General features: G+C 54.7%; 1 protein-coding gene across 1 annotated transcript in view; it reads left to right on the forward strand.

Moving 5' to 3' along the window:
* The first annotated feature begins 9,804 nt into the window (after positions 1–9,804).
* The window catches only part of CACNA2D4 (calcium voltage-gated channel auxiliary subunit alpha2delta 4), a 64,855-nt gene continuing 49,389 nt past the window's right edge, over positions 9,805–25,270 (forward strand). Inside the window, exons 1-14 of the mRNA XM_061123929.1 lie at positions 9,805–9,959; positions 11,648–11,729; positions 13,003–13,119; positions 14,715–14,774; positions 15,433–15,595; positions 15,784–15,915; positions 19,385–19,445; positions 20,058–20,208; positions 20,982–21,056; positions 21,321–21,410; positions 21,487–21,600; positions 21,948–22,026; positions 23,598–23,746; positions 24,775–24,837. Coding sequence (XP_060979912.1) covers positions 9,805–9,959; positions 11,648–11,729; positions 13,003–13,119; positions 14,715–14,774; positions 15,433–15,595; positions 15,784–15,915; positions 19,385–19,445; positions 20,058–20,208; positions 20,982–21,056; positions 21,321–21,410; positions 21,487–21,600; positions 21,948–22,026; positions 23,598–23,746; positions 24,775–24,837 — 1,491 coding nt within the window. The remainder of the gene's footprint in view (positions 9,960–11,647; positions 11,730–13,002; positions 13,120–14,714; positions 14,775–15,432; positions 15,596–15,783; positions 15,916–19,384; positions 19,446–20,057; positions 20,209–20,981; positions 21,057–21,320; positions 21,411–21,486; positions 21,601–21,947; positions 22,027–23,597; positions 23,747–24,774; positions 24,838–25,270) is intronic.

Raw genomic sequence — 25,270 nt, forward strand, 5'->3', positions numbered from 1 at the left:
CCATTCAACCCTCACCGCTGTGTTTCTCTCCCAAATTTCACACAAATGGGTCACGTAGCCCATGGTCCTGGTGGCCTTCCCCAGCTCCCGTGCTCCACTCCACGCTCGCTTCTTGTCTGAGAGGTTGGTTTCGAGAGCCCCTGAACTGCTGGACCTGGGGCGGGCCTTCGAGGGCGTCCGGGCAGCGCTGCTGTGAGCACTTCTGTGTGTGGCTCCCGGTGCAGGTCTGGGCTTGTTCCTGAGAGCAGTGGGGTCACTGGGAAGCAGCCCCCGCCGTGACAGGCTGCCAATGGTGTCCCTGTGACCCCTGTCCTCAACAGCAGTCCCTCCAGTTCTAACCCGTCCCCTCTGACGTGGTGCATGGTGTCTGGTGGTCTAGCCTGTGCTTCCCAGGTAACTCCAGGTGTGGAGCACAGATTCTGCACATGTGGTCCTGGCCGTGCACACGTGGTCTTGGGGCCACGCTCCAGCACTTTCTTGCCCTCTTTTCAGTGTGGGTTTGTCCCCATCCTATTTGCGTCCCCGTGGAGTCTTTTGCTGGAGAGAGAGACTCCTTCTCAGTCCATTGCCTTTTGATCTTCTAATGGTGCATTTTGACACAATTATAAATGCTCTTAATCTTAAAGAACCCCAAGTTATTAAATTTTCTCTTACAACTTAGTGCTTTTTTATGTTTTAAGAAATCCTTGCCAAGCCCAGGGTGTGTATTTTTAATTTACGTCAGTACGATCATGTTACAAATCCTTTCTTCCCACAAGAACTGTTTACACTTTTCATCCTTCACCGTCTGCACAGGGAATCTGCCGTTTCCAGTCAACTGTTTGTCCCCACAGCCCTTCAATCTGCACGCTCCCTATGGTCACTCCTATGTCGCACTAGACAGTGCTGCTGGGGGTGGAAGTGCCCGGTCCAGGGAACCTCTGTCCTCACTCTGGGTGGCTGCTCAGAGCTTGATCCCCAGGCTGACCCGTCCTTTCCTCTGCAGAGGGCAGCACTGCCAAGGGAGTGCTCCAGGTGCCGGGACTGCCAGGCAGAGACCTGGACCCGCAGGCCTGGGACACAGCCTAGGGACCTGCATATCCAGCAGGCTCCCTGCAGGGCTCTGATCTGCAACCAGATTTCTTCTACTCCAGGAGCATTGATTGGGCACTTGCTGTATGCCTGTACTGATCCAGTGCCAGGAATAGTGAACAAAGCAAACAGGATTCCTCGGAGAGGCGAAGATGAGTAACTGATGAGAGAGATGAGAGTGATGTTCAGACAGCCACACTCCCCTCGGGTCAGAAGTTTCTTGTGTGTCCGCCTCCTTGGCAGCCTGTGGGCTTCCCCCACCCCTAGGGAGCCCTTCTATCCTCGTGGCTCCAAGCTCCGAGCCCCCACAGAGCCGGTGTATGGCAGGAGGGTTTGCTGGGTCCTGACAAGAAGAGAAAATGAGAAATGGATGGGGAGTGGGGACGCAGGGGTAACAGATGGGGAAAGTGAGAAGGGTCCCGGATAGCTCACAGACAAAGTTGCATGGGATGTGGCTTCTCCAGGGGACCAGGCGCGGTAAGTTGCTTAGTCATGTCCGGCTCTTTGCAACCCCATGGACTGCAGCCCGCCAGGCTCCTCTGTCCATGGGATTCTCCAGGCAAGAATACTGGAGTGGGTTGCCATGCTCTCCTCCAGGGTATCTTCCCAACCCAGGGATCGAACCTGTGTCTCATGTCTCCTGCATTGGCAGGCAGGTTCTTTACCACTGTGCCATCTGGGAGGCCCCCAGGGGACCAGGAGGCCCCACGAAAGGAGAGATCAAGGCAGTGAGCCAGAAGGACAGAGAGCACGGGACCCAGAGGCCGGTGGTCACGGTCGAGTGAGCCTGCAAACACCTGGCTGCAGAGGCCCTGGGCGCCCCCCTCTAGCTGCCCTCTGCCTCCCGCCCCCGCATACTCCCCCTCCCGCTCAGGGGAAATGAGGACACGGCTTAAGCTAAGAGGGATGAGCCTCTTGCTGTACTTCCCAAAATTGCCAAGAGGCTCCCCCGGCACCAATAGCTGCCTATGCTTCTTCACGTGTGGCTCCCACACAGCTGCTGATGCCTGGGGCGGGCAGAGGAGCTGCACGGCCACCCCCCCAGGCCTCCCCGCTACCCACCAGGGATGTGCCACGGCACCCTCCCCATCGAGGGCGACTGGCCTGCCGATCGGCCGTGGTGTGAGGACAGTGACAGGACAGGACGGGCCAGGGTGGCTGCAGGACCCCGTGATGAGGGGACTCTACAGAGCTCAGGCAGTAAGCAGGGATGAGCCATACACAGACCTCCAGGCCCCGGGCCTCATCCTCTGTGGGGGGTGGGACTGAGAGCCAAAAAAATGAGGGGTGTTACTCTCCCTTCCCACTAGAACCTCTGCCACTCTTTCTCCAGGCAGAATCAGGAATCCCTTCCTCGGAGGCACTCAAGGGCATCGTGGACTGAAACTTCAGTCCCCTCACCCCCGGGCAAGACCTGGGACACGCCGCTGGAGGACAGTGGCCAGTGAAGGCGCCTCCTCCTGCCTTCCCGGAGCACAGGGTCTCCTCCTCAAGGAGCAGGCGCGCCAGCTCCCCTGAAGGCACCCTGGGCTGGAGGGCTGCCGGTCAGTCCCTGCACAGGAAGAGTACTTACGTGTGGACAGTAACAGGCCATTTCTCAGCACCAGCTCCTGCACAGAGAGCTTGGGCAGAAACTTGTCCACGCTCAGGAGTGAGGCAGGAACTCTGCTCGAGCAATACCCGGCCTCCTGGTCTTCCTTGGTACCAATGCCAGCCCTGGGTGAGACCCTGGGACTCATGAGACCTGGAGATGGTGTCTGTCCCCCTCCCATCTCTCCAGCCCATCTTTTACCTCCCTGTGACGGTGTTGCTCACTTCTGGCCGGTGTGTCAGAGCTAAAGTCTGCCAGCAGAGGGGGCCAGTGAGACTCTAGCGAGAATGTGTTCCTTCCTGCTAAAAAGAATAGAAACATGTAGCAAGGCCCTTCTCCTTTCTCCTGCCTTGAACTCATATGTGATGTCTGGAAGGGCAGCAGCCATCTTGTGACAATGAGGTAACAAGTGTGAGGATGAACACAACATACAAAGGAAGGGAGAGTGGAGAGATGGAGCACCCAGACCCTGGCTCTGTGCTGACAGGCCTCGTTTGTAAGCTGGGCTTCCTGTTACCTGCACTGAATACCTACTTGCCCCGCACAGACAGGGAACGTCATCTCTGTTCCACAGACAAGAAAAATGGGGTGCCCTGCATGACAGAATGCTAAAGAAATGAGCTACAGTTCAGACCCAGGACCCAGACACCAAAGCCTGAGCTCTTATTGCCTATGAAGTCTGTTAAACAAATAAGTCGTTTAAGTAAGATTGCAAGGAAAATGTTTGTTCTATTTAAAAGGATAATTACAGGTTAATTACCAATGAGTCCTGCCTTCCTATTAAATTCAGTGCTGGGGCCCCAGCTCTAAGGACCGATGCATCCTTTCCCAGCGGTGGTCACTCGGATCACTCCTCCCCAGAGGATCTGGGACTTACCAGGCTGAGCACATGCAAGCCATGTTGTGATTCAGGCCATGTGCAGTGGGGCCAGAGCTCAGGGCAGCCTGGGCGGACACCATGCCCCAGCCCAGTCCAAGCCACCCAGTCCAAGAAGGAGCCGAGGCCACCAGGAGAGCCTCTGCCCTGAGTCCCACCTGCAGTTACAGGCAGAGACCATGCACCAGCTCCCCAGAACTTTCTGGAGCCCTCTCCTCTAGCTGCCACTCGAGCCCACTCAGTCAAGGTTGGCAGTGGCTGGGAGACAGAGGCTTTGGGTTCCCTCTGTGTCACCCTCAGTGAAGCGTGGTCCTGTCCGGCCCCCATGGTGCTGCTCAGCCTCTGCCCTGAACCACGTCACATCCCCATGTGTCACCCACAGCCCAGCTCTGAGCCAGTCCTCATTTGTGGGTACGGGAGGGACTCAACGGCTGGCAGCTGGTCTCGTTTCCCCTTGTGGTCTCCCTGTGCAGCTCCTGGGGCTGAGAGAGCATGGAAATTCACCAAGTTCTTTTCCACCAAGTCCCCCCAGCTTCTCAGGCCACTCGGGGCCTCCCCTTCTCCTTTCCCTCCCCCCAAACACACTCACTTCCTCTAACAGGTATTTATAGACCCAGCAGGCCCCCAAGGGGCCTCTTTGGGCAACTGGCTGCCTGCCTGGCTAGGCTCTAATGAGCCCACACCTGCTGACCCAGGCTTTGAAGGGTCCAAGACTCTACAGGCAGAAGGCAAGGGGCCTGGTGTCCCACAGCGCCAGCGCCAGCAAATCCAGCTTGACACCAGGGTGATGCTGGACCTGTCACCTGCATCCCAGGCATGGTTCCTGTCCCGGGAGGGTGGTATGTGGCTGGAGGAGGTTCATGGCAGTTAGACACACAGCACCCTGCTTGCTGGCCTTATTTCTCTGTCCCTCCTCCCGGGTTAAGAGTAGGATTGGCCACGTGTGATTAAAGGCACTGGGAATCTGAGCCCGAACTCTCTGCTCAAATCTCCAGGAGCCAGAACCAGTGCCTTGTAGCAGTGAATGTTTTAAGTGAGAAGCAGTCTTTGGGGGTCCGAGCAGGGGTCCAGACACACGGCCCTGCCCAGGGCAACTGCAGACATCCCCCTATCTTCAGCTTTTAAAAAACTGTGATTTAAAAATCCCACTTACCATCTTAACCGTTTCTAAGTATGCAGTTCAATACCACTAAGTACCCTCCAGTATTCTTGTCTGGAGAACTCCATGGACAGAGGATCCTAGTGGGCTACAGTCTGTGGGGTTGCAGGAGTCAGCCATGACTGAGTGACTATCACACACACACACATACACATTCATACCACCACACGAGCATCTCCAGAACTCTGCATCTTACAAGACTGAAACACCGCCCTCACCAACACAAAGCCCCCAGCCCCTGATATCACCCTTCTACTTCCTGTCTCTATGACTCTGACTCCTCCAGGGACCTCTTACAAGCAGAATCACATGATACACATCCTTCTGTATCTGGCTTATTTCACTGAGCACAATGTCCTCAAGTCCCCTCCATGGTGTAGCAGGTGTCAGAGCCTCCTTCCTTAAGGCTGAAGCGCATCCCACTGTGTGCACAGACTGCTCTGTTTACCCTTCAGCTGTTGGTGGGCACCTGGGCCCCCCCAGCTCATGGTGATTGTGACTGAAGCTGCTCTGAGTGACAGCTCTTCCTGTAGGACAGCTCAGTCCATCCAGGTTCTTAGGCCTGGGGATCAGTACCCACTGTGTCCTGCTGGTGAGACTGCAGTGCCTGAGGTTTCCCCAGTACCCTATTCACCCCTTTGTAAATGTTGTTCGGTTGCTTAGTTGTGTCTGACTCTGCGACCCCATGGACTGCAGCACGCCAGGCCTCCCTGTCCATCACCAACTCCCAGAGCTTGCTCAAACTCATGTCCATTGAGTCAGTGATGCCATCCAACCATCTCATCCTCTGTCGCCCTCTTCTCCTCCTGCCTTCAGTCTTTCCCAGCATCAGTGGCTTTTCCAAAGAGTCAGCTCTTTACATCAAGTGGCCAAAGTACTGGAACTTCAGCTTCAGCACCAGTCCTTCCAATGAATATTCAGAGTTGATTTTCTTTAGGATGGACTGATATGATCTCTTAGCTGTCCAAGGGACTCTCAAGAGTCCTCCCCAGAACCACAATTCGAAAGCATCAATTCTTCGGTGCTCAGCCTTCTTTATGGTCCAGCTGTCACATCTATACATGACTACTGGAAAAACCATAGCTTTGACTAGTTGGACTTTGTTGCCAAAGTGATGTCTCTGCTTTTTAATACGCTCTCTAGGTTTATCATAGCTTTTCTTCCAAGGAGCAAGCGTCTTTTAATTGTAAATAGTCCCTTTAATAAAGGCTTCCCAAGTCAATTCAATTGTCATCCGTCCCTTCCAGGGCCTGTCTGATAGAAACAGGGGCAGAGGCCAGGCAGGGCCATGGAGGGGGCTCAGGCCCCTCGTGGAACCGCTGTGGGCCTGCGGTGCAGCAGCTGGCAAGACACGGGCTTGGGAGGAAGCTGGGTCAGCTGGCAATGGGCCTGGGACTGTGGAATAAGCGTTGGCTTTTACTATCATTGAGGTGGGCGGCCGCTGGGGCCTCTGAGCAGACTGACATAGTCTGACTTACGTTTTTAAAGTGCTTCCAGGGATTTCCCTGGCAGTCCAGTGGTTAAGAGTCTGCGGTTCCACTGCAGGGGACACAGGTTCAATCCCTGGTTGTAGAACTAAGATCCTGCATGCCAGAAGACATGGCCAAAAAAATAAATAAAAATTTAAAAGCAAAAAAGTAAAAGGACTCAGTTTCTGGGTTAGAAACGGACTGAATGGGGCTGAAGGCAGAGTTTCACTGTCAGAGGCCATGCACTTACGATGGGGTAATTGGAGGAAAGTTTCTTTTCCAAAGAAACCCGGAGTCCAGCCACTGTGCTGTAGGAAAACCAAGCAGCCTGTGAGGAGGGAAGCAGGTCTCCCAGCCTCAGCCCTGCTGAGGTCCCAGCCGACAGCCAGCGCCGACCTGTGGGACGTGAGCAAACCCTCCCGTAGGTGGACCCTCCAGCCTCCACTGAGCTGCCTCAGCTGACAACACGTGGGATACCAATGAGCCTTTTCTGTGGAGCCTTGCCCAAAATACACACTCAGGAGCTAAACAGATAATTGCTTTTATTTTTAAGCCACTGAGTATAACTTTGCAGTAATAAACAATGAGAGTCTCACTACTTACCAAAAAGTGTTTACAGCCTTATATACCCATGGTTCCCTGGTTTTGCTCCTTCTGTTTCTCCTATCCCATCTGTTCTGTATAACAACCCCTTCAAGAGTCTCCAACTGGTGAACTCCTATTCATCCTTTAAAGCCCAATTTAAACATCCCTTTCACTATGGAGGCCTTCCCTAAAATTGCTCCCCACCTTCTCCCCACCACAAGGAGAGAATAAATGTCTGTTCTGTCCATACTATGCTGCTAAATACTTCACTTAGACATGACAGCACTCACCCGAGTGGCGGCTTTGAGACCAAGGTCCCGGTATAGACTCTAAGTATTTATCTCAAGCATCATGTCCACCCTTCCTTCCAATCTGTGCCTCACATCTCCAGGGCATGGTGAGGGGCTGATACCAGGAAGATTCCCTAGAAAAGAGGGTTAAATTTAGGGAAGTTGAGATGAAAGACTGGAATACTCTTCCCGTTGTGGGAATAAAAGCTGGATGTAAGAATAAAACCAGATGTAAGTTCCTTCCTTCCTGGCTGACAGCTGAGGGCTGAGCCCTGAGGTCTGAAGGTCAGAGGTCTCTCTGAGTTTGGTGATGCCCTTAAGCTATTGCTCTGGTCATTTTATTCCTGCTAAGAAATGCCCCCTCTGAAGGACTCAACTCTGAAGTCCTCTGCCCTCCCCACCGAGCCCTGCAGCCCTGGGGAGTCACAAGTGGTGCAGTAAGGGGACCCATAGCTGGAGCGGGCCAGAGTAGACAATGTGTGCACAGCGAGTTGTGTCTTAGAGATGCTGGAAAGGCGTGTTTCTTTGCACAGCCTGTGGCGGCAGCACCCAGTGCTTTTCCCACCACTCTACCATTAGCCTGTTTCTTCGCAGGAAGTCTGCGGGCTTCCCAGCAGATCTGAGGGGCTGGGGAACCAAGTCACCCCCGTGTCTGTGACGTGGACAGAACTTCCTAGCAGCTCCAAGGCTTAGAGTGTCAAAGTCAGGCAGCGGCTGCAGTGAGCAGATGCTAGAACGGGGCAGGGCGGGCCAGGGGATCATGGCTGCCGTCGCGTGGGGGGGTCACCCACAGCAGACCCAGAACACGGGTGCAGAGGGAGGCATAAAAGGGAGCATTTATTTAAAATAACAGAGTCTGGGGGAGGGAGTAATTAGGAGTTTGGGATTAACAGACAAACACTACTACATATAAAATAGATAAACCAGGCCCTAGATAAATAGATAAACCATTTCCCTGTGTAGCACAGGGAAATATATTCATGGAAATTATTATAATATTAATGGAAAAGAATCAAAAAAAGTGGTCTATGTGTATGCATAACTGAATCACTTTGCTATACACCTGAGACATTATAAATCAACTATAATTTTTTTAATTGAAAAAACAAAAAATTAAATTTAAAATGAAAGAGTCACTCCAAATGACAAACTTTAAGAAGTAGATGAATACCACAAAACCTAGAAAAGTCACACATTCTTTTCATTTGCTAACTGACCAATACCCCTCTGTGGTACTTTTTCTAAATTTGTTATGATTTGTGATGAAAAGTATGCAGAATTGACCTGAAACCCAGCATTCCCAGGAACTGAATTCCAGCATCTGTAGCAATCACGGCCCCTCCAGACACGCAGCACTGACCCCCCCCCCCCCAACCAGGGATGCACAGGAGTTTGTCTTGGGAACTCGTGTTTCTCCAGGCATTTCTCCGCTTTTGTGGCAGCCCCACGCCCCGTTTTGCAGGAACCAGCGAGTCTGATCAGGACAAGATGCACCAAGAAGCACTCTGACCGGTGGCAGAGGTGGATGTGGCCTCACGTGGCATCATTGCCAGGTTGGACCCACAGACACCAGAATTTTAATCAAATCCTGCTGTGTGTGATTCCCGTCGGAAGAGAAGACAGTGTATGTCATGTTTATAATTATGGGCGATCAGTGTCAACTGCTTCCTAACAGGAGCACCAGGCCTAGTGAGAACCAGGTTCTCCACTGACCACTTTGTTCCATCGTGGGTAGAATCTTCTGCAGATGAGCTTGTGGTCTTGTTTCCCTCCCCTCCCACATGCTGCCAGCGGGGGGCGCTGTGGGGTGGTGACGCTGCTGCTGGGGGCTGGTCCTGCTGTGGGGCGGCCTCCCTGAGGGCAGGCGGGGAGTGTCTCTGGAGCCACCCTGCCGGGATGGCTGGAGACAACAGTCTAGGTGGCTACACAAGCCAGACTCATTGTCTCCCGACTTGGCTTCCTCTCGGCTGCACCCCTGTGGCCCACAGTCCCTCCAGCTCCACCTAGGATGGGGAAAATCAGACAAGAGGGCCTGAGATGCAGATGGACGTAGGCCTTGACCAGTGGTGGCGGGACATGCGTTAGGGGCTGGATCTGTGCAAAGGGTGGGGCGAGCAGGGGGAGCTGGAGCTTCCCGGAAAATGGGTCCCGGAAAATGGGTCTCACCAGGTGAGACGTGGGGGACATGGGGCCACTGACTGTGGACATTACCTGTGACCTGTCCGAAGGCAGAGGGCTGGACATGGGAGCCCAGGAAGAGGCACCCTGTCCCCTCGCCTCCCTGAGCAAACGGGGGTGCTCACACGGACCCCAGGATGACTCTGAGGTTTCAGGAGCAGGTTTGTCATGGGGTCAGGGTCGCTGCGTCATCTCCTGTGTCCAGGGACTGACTGGTCTGCCTCTGTGACACGGAAGGCTGAGGCTCACACTTCTGAAACCAGGATAATCCCACTGAGGTCCCTGTCACCGCCCTCCTGCTGCCGCGCGGGGATTAGAGAAGAGGCCGGCAGATTAACCGGCTCATTCTGTCCCAGCCTCTCCAGTCAGCCCCTCTCCTGGGAGCCTGCTGCTCAGTGGGGCCGCCCCTCTGCAGGACAGACAGGGGCGCCCCCTCCTCACGCATAGACACTGCAGCCAGGACCCCACTGGAAGCTGGGGAACCCCAGGCTTGTCCAGACCCGGAAGCAGAAGGTGTGGGGCTGTGCGAGGGGTCTGGGCAGTCAGAGCTCAGGGTCTGAGGCTGCTCCCCAGCCTCATCCCACATGGGGACGCTGCCCGGGCCCCCCAGCATCCACGCAGACCCCAGCCCCACCCCTGCGGCCTGGGCCTCCCTGCGGAAGACGGCGATCCTCCTCTGCCTGCTGTCCAGCACATCCCTGTCCCCCACACGGGGGCAGGTCAGGATCCCTGTGGAGACGTAAGCTTCGAGGCCAGCCCCCCACCACCACTGACCCTCTCCTCCCTCCCCTCCCTGGCCCATCTCAGTCCTTGCCCCCCTCCCCCAGCTCCCCTGAGGCTCGGCCACCCAGTCCCCCTGTCCACTGCCCCTGTGAACCTCTTCTCTTCCCCAAACCTCTGCCATTTGCGGCCCCACTCTCATCCTCTCCCCAGACTTGATCATGGAGGCCCCCACAACTCCTGGCACCCCCAGCACCTGCGGGGCAGGCCTCCTTCCAGGGTGATTGCAGGATGAGCAGTTGGAGTGGGAGCCGAGTTGCTGGAAGTGACCATCATGGCCCCCTAAGGATTTGCTAGGAAACCCACATCTTGACATTATGAGGGTAAACGGGCCTAAACTGACCACCAGCTTATGCAGCCAGGAGTCAGGGGGTGCGAAAGAGCGTTCTCCATTCCCTTTTTATGACTGTCTGCCTCCCTCCTGGCCCCAGTCCTACATTCTGTCACTAAGACCAGCTCCAGGGAAGCTTCCAGTCATTCACAACTATGTATAAACTACTGTGTGACTCCCTGGGGGTGTCTGGTGTTTAGCGATTAGTTCTGGTGGTTCCGTTAAATAGTTCTGATTAGGATGGGTGCAGAGCACCCTGGACTAAAGGGGCTACCTGTTCATCACACTTGAGCCCAGCATGAGCCAGACTACTGTCAGCCTTGGTCTTATAGAAGGGGGCCCTGCAGCCCACAGATGCCCAGGGTTTGTGTGGGGCTGAGCCGAGTATGAGGTTTGAGGTTCACTGTCCCCACGGAGGGGGTCCCACCTCTACTTTGTCACCTGCTTGTGGCCCCAACCTCCCAGACAGCTCAGAGGCTCGGCCTCTCTGCCTCACACCCCCCACACCGAGCCTTTAGAAGAGGAGTCGTGGCCCCGGAGTGACCCTGCAAGGGGCAGCTGGAGGACAGCTGGCTGAGGCGCTCCATCTGTGCACATCCTCAGGGTCTCCCGGCCAGCCTGCCCACCCCCAGCCTTGTTCCCTCTCTCTAGCCCTCGGGGTGTAGGGTTAGGGCTTGGCTCCGGGTGGTCAGCTCTGCCCCTCAGCGGGGTCCTAGCCAAGGTGTTCTGATCATAGTTTAACTGTTGAGTCCTGATGGGTCCTCTAGGTCCCTGCCCTACAGGGGGTGGACTGTATCTGTTGGTGTGTTATCCTGGGTGTATGTCAGTGTGTAATTGTGTGTGTGCCTGTGTGTGTCCATGTCTACGTGTATGTCCATGTTATGTGTGTCCCTGCATGATTGTGCAGGTTTGTGTATGTGCAGCAGTAGGTGTCTCTGCGTGTAGTCACAGGCTTCCTGTGTACATGCATCTGTGTGCATCTGTCTCAGTGTGTGTGCATGTGTGTGTACATGTGTGCGCATGGGTGTGCATCTTTGTGTCTCCGTGTGTATGTGTGTGTGTATGTGTGTGCATGAGTGAATCTTTATGTCTCCCTGTGTGTACATGTGTGCAAGGGTGTGTGAATGTGTGTGTGCATGTGTGTGCATGTATACATGCACATGTGTGTGCACCTGTGTGTGTTTGTGTACACGTGTGTGCACATGTGTGTCTTTGTGTCTCAGCGTGTACATGCACATGTGTGCGTGCATGTGTGTGTGCGTGCATGTGTGTGTGTGTGTGCGTGCATGCACACATGTACTCCTTCTGTCCGGCAGAGTGAAGCTGTGGGCAGATAGCTTTGGCCGGGACCTGTATGACACAGTCACCAAGTACTCGGGCTCCCTCCTGCTGCAGAAGGTCAGTGCCACCCAGGGCAGCCAGGCAGTCAGCCAGGCGGTCAGCCAGGAACTCTGTCCTGGTGGGCAAGCAGGATGTCCGTGCTTATGAGGGGCCCTGGGGACCATCTAGTCCAATCCCCATTTCAGATGGTGAAACTGAGGCCCAGAGAGGGGAACGATTTGCCTGAGACACAGACCAAGTTGGTGGGATGTCAGCTCAGGGGCCGGGAAGCCAACGCTGAGATGGGATCAGGGAACAAGAGGTTGTGGGAGTGAGGGACCAGTGGGATAGGGAGTGGGTGGGCCAGATGCAGGCCCTGCACTGGGGAGGGGGGAGGGGCCAGCGGAGAGCCACCCACTCGGTGCTCCAACCTGCCTGCCGTGGTGTCCTGGCTGCAGGGCCCTGGGCAGGAGCTGGCCACCACCCCCATGAGCAGTTCACTGCTCTGTCGATTAAAGACGACCCACCGGCTTCTCACTAGACCCATCAAGCTCCAGTCCCCCTGGCATCGCAACTTCCAGACCATCACAAAGAAGGGTGCTGCTGTACCACTGCCCATGGCCGAGTGTCCATGTTCTCTATCTTATCCCCTCGGCAGCTTCAGATTGTTTCCTAAGCACTGCTGAAAGGAGCCCATGGCTTTTAAGGTCATGTCTGTCCCCTCCAGCTGTTCTGACCCCGGGCAGGTAGCAATGCCAGCTCCTCCCGACTCCCCTTACTCTCCTGACCACCACACCAGCCCCTCAGCCAAGCAAGTTTTCTCCGATTTTCTCCTTCCTCTGACTCATGAGGGAGCTGGAGCCGTGGCTGTCTGAGGTAAAAGCCGTGGACTTGCAGTTTGGGGAATTAAGTAACTCATCCCCAGGTGGCTTCCCAGGGCCTAGACAGTGACTCAGTGGCCCTCTTAGTGCCCAGGCTCACAGGCCGAGGGTCAGGCCATGTCCAGCCCTGCAGCTCACAGGATGTGAGGGGGCACCGAAGATCTCAGGCCTTACAGCCCCTGAGAGCCATCCCTGGAGGCAGCATGTGGAGGTCCAGCCCCTGAGCAGCTGTGTGACTTCAGCTGAGTTTCATAACCTCTCTGGGCCTCAGCCTCTCCCTCTGACGGATGTGAATCAAAGGACGTCTGATAAGAGAAGTCACTTGTCATCTGCAGGGGAGGTTTTGGAGGAGACAGGGCCATCCTGGCCCCAGTGTGAATATCCAGTGGGAGGGCAGAGGCTGCTAGCCATCCAGGTGGACTTACGGGTCCCAGAAAACAGGTGTACATCTCCATGTATCTCCTGAACAGAAATACAAGGACGTGGAGTCCAGTCTGAAGATCAAGGAGGTGGACGGCTTGGAGCTAGTGAAGAAGTTCTCAGAGGACATGGAGACCATGCTCCGCAGGAAAGTGGAGGCAGTCCAGGTGCTCAGCCTGGGGGCTGGGGGTCCGCCCACCCTAGACACTGAACACCTGCCCTGGGCCCATAGCTCTGAGAGCCACCAGACCCTTGTAAAGAGAAGGTGGGGTGGGGGCAAAGGGAGAGGGGGAGGGCTAGGGTGGGTGCCCTGCCTTAGGGAACAGCGTCCGGGGCTGGAGGGTCAGCCCATGGTGTCAAGAAGGACCTGCATCATGATCTCAGGTTCAGTGGTAGGACGGGGTGCAGAGTGAGGACCCAGGAGTCACCATTGAGTGAATGGTGGGTGGGAGGGCTGCGGGGTGACTGCTGGTGAAGTGAACCCCCTCCCTCTCCTCCCGTCTTCCTCCCATCCTCCTCCCTTCCTCCCCTCCTCCCTCATATATACTCCTCCTCCCCACCCTCCCCCTTATCCCCTCCTCCCCTTCCCCCCTCATCCCCTCTCCCCTGCTTCCCTCCTCCCCTCCTCCCCCTTCCCTCCATGGTCACAGCCACAGACCCTCCATGAGGGTGCCCGTGGGGAATCTCCTGCAGAGCAGTACTAAATAACCTTTGCCCCGTGGAACTTCTTCATCTTGCCCTCAGCCACAGGGGTTGGGTGCAGGGCAGCAAGGATTGCTCTGCCCAGTTCACAGGAGGATAAACATAGACCCAGAGGGTCGCAGATGATATAAAATCCCATCTTCCTGGTAATAAATGCCCTGCTGTGTCTCTACTTCTATTTACTGCGCCTTTTCTTTCCTTTATCTTTTTTTTTTTTTTTAAGTTATTTGCTTATTTATTTGGCTGCACTGGGTCTTAGTTGCAGCATGTGAGATCTAGTTCCCTACCAGGGATCAAACCCATGGCCCCCTCCACTGGAAGCTTGGAGTCTTTACCACTGGATCACCAGGGAACTCCTCTTTCTTTTATATATATATTTTATTTATTTATTTTTTTGGCTGCTCCATGAAGCATGTGGGATCTTAGTTCCCCAACCAGAGATCAACCCCGAATCCCTTGCAGTAGAAGCACAGTCTTAATGACTGAACCCCCAGGGAAGTCCCAATGACTTGAATTTTTAAAGCCGTTTTAGGTTGACAGCAAAATTGTGAAGAAAGCTCAGAGTCCCTGTTTACTCCCCCTGCTCTCACAAACACAGCCTTCCCAGCTACCAACACTCCCACCAGATGGTACATTTGTACACCCAACGAACTGACACTGACACGTCATTGTCACCTGAAGGCCGTAGTCTGCTTGAGGGTTCACTCTTGGTGTGCATCACAAGGGTTTGGATGAACGTGTAATGACATGTACCCACTGCCATAGATTACAGGGTAGTTTCACTGCCTTGAGAAGTCCTGCTTGACAGTGCCTGTATTGGACCCTCCCCTGAACACTGTGTACTTGAAAGGACCCTGTGTGTCGCCTTGCAGGCTGGTTTCCTGTCCTCTGACCTGTCTGCCTTTTGGCCACTGTGACTAGCGCTGTTGTGCACGTTCGTGTGCAGGCGCTGGTCTGAGTGTCTGTCCCCGGTTCTCGTGGGTGGACCCCTGGGAGTGGACCTTACACGGCCACTGGCCTCCTTTCCCCGCTCACTCTCCCCCTCGTGTCCCCGCCACAGAATCTGGTGGAGGCTGCTGAGGAGGCCGACCTGAACCATGAATTCAACGAGTCCCTGGTGGTGAGTCCTCCTGCCCCCACAGCCCTAGGAGGTACGACGACTAATATTCCGAAGCCCTTTGACTCGGGTCCCCTGAGGACGGGACTTAGGGCAGGGGGTAAGGGGGAAGAGCCCCAGCATCGTCTTTCAATGCATGCAATGTGAACCGCACAGGTATGAATGAATGTGAGGGTTCGTTCTGAACCGCACAGGTTATGTGTGAACCTGAGAGTTGGTTCTGAACCGCGCTGATGTGAATGAACCTGAGGGCTGGTTCTAAACCGCTCTGAGTCCTTGAGGAGCCATTTGCGGCCCAGTCCAGGGCCAGACTGCAGGCTGTCTCTTCAGAGGGAAGCCCCCGTGCAGGGTCCCCGTTCTGGGTCCCAGGAGCCTTCCCACTCCCATTAGAGCTCAGGCTGCTGATGAGGGCACCTCCATTTGCCCACCTCCCCTGACTTTGTGTCTGCCTGTCTGTCCCAACGCTGTCTGTGTCCACACACCAAACAAAGTGGGGACTGAAGCCATATCCAGACAGTTTTTTCAAAACCCGAAGAATCAACCATCAGGCCCAACTGTTTGGAACTTGCCCCGAATCAGTGGTGGCTGGAATCCTTGGCTCATGCTGACGCCCCCCCATGCCTGGCCCTCTCTCTCCGCCTGTCCCTCTCGGTCACCCTAGTTCGACTATTACAACTCCGTCCTCCTCAACGAGAAGGACTCCAGCGGGGCATACGTGGAGCTGGGAGCCGAGTTCCTTCTAGAGGCCAACGCGCACTTCAGCGACCTGCTGGTGAACACGACCCTGAGCAGCGTGCAGCTGCCCACCAATGTCTACAACAAAGGTGCCCGCCGGACCCCCACCCCGGGGAGCAAACGGGGCCCCCGGGTCAGGGGAGAGTGAGTTTGGGTGTGGATGGCCTCACTGCAGGCATTGAGCTTTCAAGTGTGCGCATGTGTGTGTGCACATATATTCAGCAGGTGAAGGCTGATCTCATCTCCCCTGCATTCCCCCCACAACCTCACCCTTTAGACCCAGACATCTTGAATGGAATCTACATGTCCGAAGCTCTGAACACTGTCTTCGTGGAGAACTTCCAGAGAGACCCGACGCTGACCTGGCAGTACTTCGGCAGCTCCACGGGGTTCTTCCGCATCTACCCAGGTGAGGACTCGCGGAGGCATCTCCACAGTCCTCCAGGCTCTGTCTCTGGGAACAAGGCGACATTGCAACCCAATAAGCACACTTTCAAGTGATAACTGATGAAGGAATGAACCAACGATGCCGTTGGACCCCTCGGTAAATAGCCAATCAATGTCCACCCGGACTCTGGTCCTGCAAGAAGCATGTGGGAGGTGGAAAGGAGGGCCAAAGAGTTCTGACCTTCAGAAGGCTGCATCCTCGCTGGAGAAATGGAGCAAAGTCCATGTTCAACAGCAGGAATGAGGTTGAACTGTCTAGTGGCCAGCCCAGCAGACAGCGGGGGACTCCCCCTGTTCTACTGACCAAACAGAAAACAGAAGCCCATCTATAAGGTCTCCAAGAGCTCTGCCTTCTTTTACTTCTCATTTAAAAGGATTCACCTCCACAGCTCACACCCACTCTTATTTTAGCCCCCTCTCCAGAAAGCCTTAACATGGCCCTCTTTTCTGAGACAAGTGTTACCCCCTTAATCAACAGTAATTGACTAGAAGACAGACAAGAAATTCAGGCAAGGCTTTAAAGTTGGGGCCCCTGCTGCAGCAGTGAGGAACAAGGACAAAACCCAGTTTCCCTTGCTGGCTCCCATGGGGGATGAGCTGGTTCCTTTTATCAGGGTGATGGTAGGAGTGTGGCCCAGGGTTGGGCTGGAGGGGTGCCTATGTGGCCTGCCCACACCTTGGTGGTGTTGAGTGCATGGGACACGCTCAGTGCCCTGCTTTTGCTCCCAGTTCTTCAGAAGTGGCAGTTGTGTTTTTGGTGTTTTTATATCTATTGTCCATAATTTGCCTCAACTGCACACACGTGCAGTTATTTTTTGTCTATAGTTTCTTTGTATTTTATTGCTCAAGGAGACATTCGTCTGGGTATAAGCACTGCAGCCGAGGGTCCCAGGTCCCCAGCCCCAGCCTGTCCTGGAGGGTCCTAAGGATGGTTCAGTGTCCCCCAGGGTTTCTCTTAGGAGGAGTACAAAACAACCTCAGAGCTCACAGGTTCCCCAGAGTGGACCCTCCTGTGAAAAAAGTGTGTGAAATTGTTAGTTGCTCAGTCATGTCCACATCTTTGCAGTCCCTGGACTGTAGCCTGCCAGGCTCCTCTGTCCATGGGATTCTCCAGGCAAGAATACTGGAGTGGGTTGTCATTCCCTTCTCCAGGGGATCTTCCCAACCCAGGGATCAAACTCGAGCCTCCTGCATTGCAGGCGGATTTATTTACTGTCTAAGCCGGGGGACGCTCCTGTCTCACTACCCAAATCCACAGCAAGTCATTGGTTCTTTTCTGTCCTCTGGAGCCTCAATGGGCAAGTTCATCCCTCTTTCATGCAACACCCTTCAAAGGCTTGAAGACAACTCTCATGTCCCTCAGGCCTTCCCCAGGGTGGAATTCCTGCTGCATCAGGGCTCCCAGAGCTGTCAACTTGTGTGCGGACACAAAGCTTGCCCATTTTTGTCCTGGGTTGTTTGCTCTTGTTGTCACTGAGTTTTCTTTACAGTCTGGCTATTTCCTTGCATTCCATGGATTCCCTTTGCACTCTATTCACTGTGACTTTAGACCTGCAAAAGTCTTTGTGCTTCTTGGTGTCAGGGTAGTGTTTTAATGTTGTTTGCTTCTAAGTATTTTTGAATTCCCCTGTGAGTTCTTCTTTGAACTTTTAGTAATTTAACAGTGTGTTTTGTAATTTCCAAATATATGGGGAATTTGTCTTTATCTTTTTATTAAAAAATTTCTAATTCAGTTGTCTGCAGCCAGAGAACATGGTGTATATTGGTGCTGATTGTATGAAATTAGTTGGGAGCTAGTTTAACAGCTTAATATGTCATTAACATTTGTAAATATTCTACATGTGCTTGAGCAGAATATGGGTGCTTTAATTGTTGGATAGAAATTCTGCTCACATCATTAGATGAAGCTTGTCAATCGTATTATTTAAATTTTCCATGCCTTTACTGATTTTATGTCTGCTTGCTCCTCATTAACCTTTACAACACACTTTTTAAGTCTATTTCTTCTGATATTCATAGAGATATTAGTGTGCTCTTGGTTGGTATATGCCTGATATCTATATATTTTCCATCCTTTTACTTCCAATCTTCTATGTCACTTTGTTTTAGCCGTATCTGTTGAAAATAGCATATAGCTTTTTAATTTTTATTCAAACTGACAATCTCTTTTACTATTTGGCAAGTTAAGCACATTTTCATGTATTATATTGATACATTTGGACATGCTATAATCTTATTTTTTAGATTTCTTCTCCTTTTTTTTATGTTTCCTTTTTGCCTCTTTCTTTCTTTTTTAATGATTTACCTTTTTTTCATAAATTTTCCCCCTCCAATTCTCTTTTTTTTTCCTATCACTTCTGAACTTATTCCTCTGTTTCTGTTTAGTCATTAGTCCTGCATGGGTAACAGGGATTTATCAGGCACGTGTAACACAAGGTTTTACAATTAAATCATATTTTACCCTCCTCGCAGTCAAAAAGGCACCTGAGAACTCTCCTGCTTACATCTCTGCCCCCACCCTGACTTCTTAATCTCCCCAAATTAGATGCCTTTACTGTTATCTGATACAAATATCTGGTGTGTGTTCCCGAGCCTTTCCAGATTCTAAGAAAGCAAGGCCATAGAAATGAACATCTCCCCCTCAAGACGTGTGGGTGAGCAGAGCTCTTTATTGAAAAGGGACTGTGTGCACCAGGGCGAAGGCAGGAAGGGTTCCAGCTCCCTGAGGATGTTCAGGGAAGGGGGTTAAAGGCCACATGGGGGAGGGGCCTCGGGAGCCCACTCATCTCCTGCTCAGTTCTCAGATTGGTTGGCATCCAAGTGAGGTTTTGAGCATCACCAGTCTAGTTTCCTCCTGGTGCACCCAGGGAGTCAACTGAAACCTGCAACCTTGGCCCAGCCTCTATACCTGTGGGCTGTGAGCCCTGAAGGGGGTTGTACAGTGTGAAAAAAAATTATATATATATATATATATATATATATATATATATATATATATATATATATAAAAGAAAGGAAAAAGGGGGAAAGAAAAAGGGAAAAAAAGGGAGCGAAATGAAAAAGAAAATCTGGTTTCAACTAGTCCGAGGTCCACATGCTTGCAGTCAGAGGTTTTCATCTGTGGGGAAACCACTTGGGAACATGCATCAGGCCTCACCCGTGTCTTTCGGGGCACTGGGAGTTCAGGAGTTTGGGGGGTCCGACCTGTGAAGTGAACCCAGCTCTGGATCTGTGCAGTTGGGGGTGAGTGTCCATCCATCAGCTGCCTGCCGCCTTGCTGCCCCCTCAGTTTACAGGGTGTGATGACTGGTCCCACACACACTGCCCACATACCCAGCTGGCCCTGCCCCAGGGATCCTGGCCATCCCGGGGTCAGCACCCATCCCAGGACTCTGGAGCAGCCTCGCTGAGTGAGGCCTTCTTTTCCTCAGGCATCAAGTGGACGCCGGATGAGAACGGAGTCATCACCTTCGACTGCCGGAACCGTGGCTGGTAAGCGACCCCAGGGGCCTGGCTTCTGGGGCTGGCATTTCTGTGCAGCCTCTGGGTTTTGCCTAGCTCTCCCCCAGGGCCTGTTCTGCACCCACCCTGGGGCCACGGGTGTGCAGAACTGACCCAGAATAAAAGAAGAAGAGTCTGTCTGCATCACCCCACAGCTGCTCTGCCCCAGGACTGACCACACCTGTCCTGCCGCCCGACACCTTCTTCCAGGGCCCTGAGCTGACAGCACACTCACCGTAGGCCAGATCCCTTCTCCCCCCACACCCTCCCTCTGGCAGATCTATAACCAGGTCTGGGGGCATCCGGCTCCCTCCCTTCCCACTGTCAGATCCCCCTGGGACCCAGGCTGGCCCGAACCAAAGAGGACAAGGGTCACTACCAAGACTTGACCGCCCCCACCTGACAAGCTTGCTCAGTGGGCACGATCCCAACCGTTCCCTCTGCAATGGCTGCCAAACAGCTGGGTGGTTCCAGACACGAGCAAGCCTGGGTGTTGACTTGAACTTCGAGCCAGAGTCTGAATGGAAACAAGGGAGACCTGGCTGATGGTGGTTCTGACTCCAGCTATCCCACTTCTGACCTGACCCTCCCTCTCTGCTAAAGGTACATACAAGCTGCCACCTCCCCGAAGGACATCGTGATCGTGGTGGACACAAGCGGCAGCATGAAGGGGCTGCGGATGACCATCGCCAAGCACACGGTCTCCACTATCCTGGACACGCTGGGGGAGAACGACTTCGTGAATATCATTGCGGTAAACACGCCTCCCATTCGAGAAATACCTCCACCTGCACTAGAGTGACCTGTACCTATGGGCACTTGACGCTTCATCCCCTGTAGCTGGGGGCCCCCACCTAGGATGGGCTTCCAGGGGTCCACAGTTTCTGAGATCATGTGGGAAGTGCATATGTCCATTTCTCTGAGGCAGTAGCTCTCCTTGGTCTCTCAGATGAGTCTGGGGTCCGATCTAGATGAAGGAGATTTTAAGTAGGTCTCTAACTCGGCCCTACCCCTGTGCCCTTGGTGGTGTCACCCTGGGAAGACCCTCCTTTCTGCAGGGTGGGAGACCCCCAGCTCCCACTTCCTTCGTCCCCGAATCCAGACACATCGGGAGGGAAGGACCAGCAGTCCCCCGTCCTGATTCTCCTGAGGACTGCTCCACCTGCCCCAGAAAGGGATGAAGTGGAGGGACAGACAGACAGAAATGGAGAGAAGAGTTGGGTGACTCCTGGACTCTGTGAGGTCAAGGGCTAGATGGCACCCAGCCAGCCTCCCCAGAAGATGCCCAGGCTAGGACTCAGGGGAGAATGTTCAGAGTCAAGGTCATGCTGTTCCCTGTACTTCCTTCCCTCTACTCAGAGAAACTGCCAAAAGCTTAGGGTCCCCAATATCACATTACACAGGGACCCCGGTGAGCCCACCCTGACTCTCCGTGAGTTGTCAGCAAGTCACTGGGCCCTGACTTGCCAAACTGACCTTGTGTGTTCTGCCCTCTGACCTTTGGCCTCCGCCCTCCGCCCTCTGCAGTATAACGACTACATCCACTACATCGAGCCTTGTTTTAAGGGGATCTTGGTCCAGGCAGATCGGGACAACCGAGAGGTGGGTGTACCTGGAACCCGTCCGGCTTCTCCTTCCAGGGATAGGGGGTGGTCTTGCGCCCGGCCACTCACGGCCTCTCAGCTTCTCCTGGGGGCATCTGAGAAACCTCTGCTGCAGGTGCCCAGCTGTGAAATTAGGGGATGGGTCCTGCAGTCTTGCTCTTCCTGGCAAGTAGCTCTGCACAGCCCCTGAGAGCACCGCCAACAGTGAAGGTTCCCAGGGTCAGTGACCACTGAGCCTCCTCTGACTTCTTATCTCCAACAGCACTTCAAACAGCTGGTGGACGAGTTGATGGTCAAAGGTGTGGGGGTCGTGGACCGAGCCCTCCGTGAAGCCTTCCAGATCCTGCAGCAGGTCTGATGTGGGTTGGGGAGCACTGGGCAGGGATGGGGCAGGGGAGCAGGGGAGTCACGACCACGTCTCCCCACAGTTCCAAGAGGCTGGGCAAGGAAGCCTGTGCAACCAGGCCATCATGCTGATCACCGACGGGGCCGTGGAAGACTATGAGCCGGTGCTGGAGAAGTACAACTGGCCGGACCGCAAGGTTCCTCTCGGAGACTGGTGTCGGGGAAGGCGGGGACCGGGGGAGTGCTTCCTCCTGCTGTGTCTGCAGGCTCGGCCCATGAGACCCAGGGTGACATTCCAACATCAGGGTGACTGCAGAGCCCCACTCAAGGGCACAGAATATGGTGGGGATGGAAAATTGCAGGCTGTGAGCCTCACCAGGCAGACCCCCACACCAGGCAGGCATCCCCCCTGCCATAAGCCCAGGCCCTGGGCCCTTCCCCATTAGAAGCGCTGAAAGTGCACAGTCCAAAGCCCAGACCTAGACCCAGATGCAGCCAGGCCCCTAGCGGCCAGGACTCAAGCCTACCGGGTCTCATCCACCAGGTCCGGGTCTTCACCTACCTGATTGGGAGGGAAGTGAGTTTTGCTGACCGCTTGAAGTGGATCGCCTGCAACAACAAAGGTGGGTGATGCCACATGAGCCAGAGGGTCCGGGGCCTCACCTGAGCACAGATGCTGAGCCAAGGCTCTGGTGCAAAACTCAAAGCAGAGGTGACTGCATACACCCCCTTCCTCCTCAGACAATCAAGGCGGGTATCGATTGCTCCCTGTGGGGCTCTCACCCCACGACACATACCCCCCCAAGACACACCCAGAGGTGGTGACCTCAGGTCTGCAGAAGGGAGACCCATCTCTTCAAATGAGGTTTTACCCAAACTGCCACACAGAAAACCAGGCAGACAAGGGGGCCAACATTTCAACGTCAGTGCTCTCTGGTGTCTGGCCTCCATTCCTGCTGCTGCAGATGAAGCCCGTGGGCTTGGTTGTGCTCTAGACTCAGGGCACAGGCCATCACTTTCTTTAGAATAAGGCTTTGTGTGTAGCAGCCCGCATCTCTGGGCCAGAACCCAATACCCAGGCTTCACGGTGCTGACTCAGGCCCCTAGACCCCAGCCGGATGTCCGAGCACCTGCTGTGGGCTGGCAGACGGTCCCAGCCCTGGGGAATGGATGTGGTCAGGATGGCTGGGACGGCCCTGATTCTGTCCGGAGGACGGGGAGGTGGGGCGGGGAGACACACACGTGAGCCGTCAGTGAGAGGACAATCTGAACTGAACTGTGGGCAGAGGGGCACAGGCTGCCCAAAGTGTGGGTGAGGGGGCAGCCCTCCTGCATTTGGGGGCTCAGGGCAGGCCTCCTGAAGGATGTGTGTCTAAGGTGAGACATAAAGAAGTGGTAGGAGTGAGTCAGATGCAGAGAGCGAGGAAGGGCATCAAAGTGTCTGAGACAGGAGGCGTCCTGGGAGTAAAAGCGGCCAGGCTCCCCAGAGCTGGGGAGAGCGTCCTGTGGGTGATGGTGAGCAGACACATGCTAAACCAGTCACAGCCTGTATGGCATTTGCCTCAGCTGCAGCCCCCTCCCCATGACTGATGGAGGACTGTAGTTAGAGAAAGGAGGAGGGAGGCTCTCTGCAAATAGACCTGAGGGGTGGGGGTGGGGGGCAGGTGGTGAGGAGATCCAATATAAAATCAAAAATTAAATTTTGAAAAATGCTATACACTTGAAACTAAAACAGCCTATCCCTTTTCCAGCGGATCTTCCTGACCCAGGAATCAAATCGGGGTCTCCCACATTGCAGGCAGATTCTTTACCAACTGAGGAATCAGGGAAGACATAAATCAACTAGACTTCAATATAAAATAAAAAATTAAAAGACCCAGGACAGAGCTGTTTGCCATGGGGTGCATCCCTGCAGGACAGTCCTGCAGGGGGTGAGGGGCAGCCTTGTGCCCTGACTTGAGGCCCTGCTGCTCCCAGGGCAACTCTAGATCTTGGGGGGGATGGAGATTCTCCCAAATCCAGGCAGGGCCAGGCCTTCATGTCCTTGCAGCACCACCAGCCTCCGGGTGCCTTGGGAGTGGGTGGCCTCGGGAGAAGCAGCACCCAGTGCCTGACCCAGGGCAGCTTCCAGCCAAGAGCCGTCGGTGGCTGCTAGTGTGCACCTTGCATCCACAGCCACTCTCTCCCCAACCAGGCTACTACACACAGATCTCCACACTGGCGGATGCCCAGGAGAACGTGATGGAATACCTGCATGTGCTCAGCCGGCCCATGGTCATCAACCATGACCATGACATCACCTGGACCGAAGCCTACATGGACAGCAAGGTGGGGCCCCAGGGAGCAAGTGGGGGCTCTTGGGTGGGGGAGGGGTGGGCAGAGCACCTCCTGGGGAGGCATTGTGGAGTGACCTCCACACCCAGGGCCGTCCCCCATGGACAGAGCCTTCGGCCCCAGACTGTCCCTCCTCCATGGTCCTTGCCTGCCTCCCTGTCCTCTCCCACCCACTCCAGGAGGAAAGGGGACTGACCAATGGTTTAGATACTGCAGCTTAACCCGACATCCTCCCTTGGACCCTGGTGTCCAATGAGACACTTGTAGGTCCCTCCCATGTACTACCAGACTTGGACGGTAGACAGTCAGATGAGATGTCTGGGAAAGGGGACCATCCTGATGCTCCTCAAACCCCATCATGAACACAGACCCCCGTGTCTGGTTGGGATTAAGAGAGACCTGGGAACAGTGGCTTCCACAGGAGGGACGTGTGTTTCCCTCTCCCGTACAAGAAGCCTGGACATGGACGACGAGCTCCCTGGCCCCTCCTGCTGCCCCTTCCCCTGCCATCCCTGGGGTCCTCCTGGTGCATGTGGCTACAGGGGCTCAGAATGGTGGCAGCCACGTTCCAGGCTTCCGGTGGAGGAGGGGAGGGGTGCACGCCCCAACTCTAAGGGAAACATCCGCAGAGTCTTACCGGACACTTAACCCGGCGTCTCAGTGGCCAGAACTTGTGCCCCGGTGGCTCCTTGACCCGTCCTCTTGCTGTCTGAGCCTTTGTTCCTGGGCTCTTGCACAGATGGACCTGTCTTGTGGGTGGGCCCGCCTCCTGGGCGTGGCCGAGACAAGAGGCCTGGGTGAGCAGGCTCGGGGCAGGGCCGCGGGCCCAGGGCTCTGAGACCCGCCCTGGCTTAGGGCTTTGCTTGCTGTGGTGTCTGCCCCAGCCCCCCTCCAGCCCCCTCCCCTCCATCCTTTCTGCCAACTCTCCTCCTCATGCAGAGAAGGCAAGCCTCCTTGGGGGCAGTCGTGGTGACTCAGGTCCCCATCTGCAGACTCTGTCCCGTCGCCCACCCTCCCTGACAGTTCTCCACCCACAGGCACAGAGCCTGGCACTGCTGACCACTGTGGCCATGCCTGTCTTCAGCAAGAAGAATGAGACGGTGAGTGGCTGCTCGTGAGCAGCTGCCCAGGTTAGAGCTGGGGCCGCGGCATCTTTAGACCCAGGGTTCTTGACACGGGTTCTTGACAGGGTCATCATGGGCGGGTGTGTGCCCAGGAACTCACATCTCTGGGTCGGGAGAGGCGGGGCGGGATCCTCACTTCCGGAAGCTGCCCTGTGATTCTGTTTACCCAGCCGGGTTCTGGCCAGCTGCTCTGGATGTGGGACCCTGCCTGGGGATCCTGGGCCAGAGGGGTCACCTACCTGGTGTCCAGCAAAGCCACTCTGACCCTGCAGGTGTGGGCAGGGTTTGACTTATCTGTGAAGGCTCTGGTGGGGGAGTTCAAGAGCCTCCCCTCCTCTGTCTGGCCAGAAAAACTTTCCTTACAGGCCCCGTGTGCTTCAGAGCCCCCAAACCCCCAGATTAGGGTCTC

The sequence above is a fragment of the Dama dama genome, chromosome 22 (genome assembly GCF_033118175.1).
Source record: "Dama dama isolate Ldn47 chromosome 22, ASM3311817v1, whole genome shotgun sequence".
Taxonomy (NCBI): domain Eukaryota; kingdom Metazoa; phylum Chordata; class Mammalia; order Artiodactyla; family Cervidae; genus Dama; species Dama dama.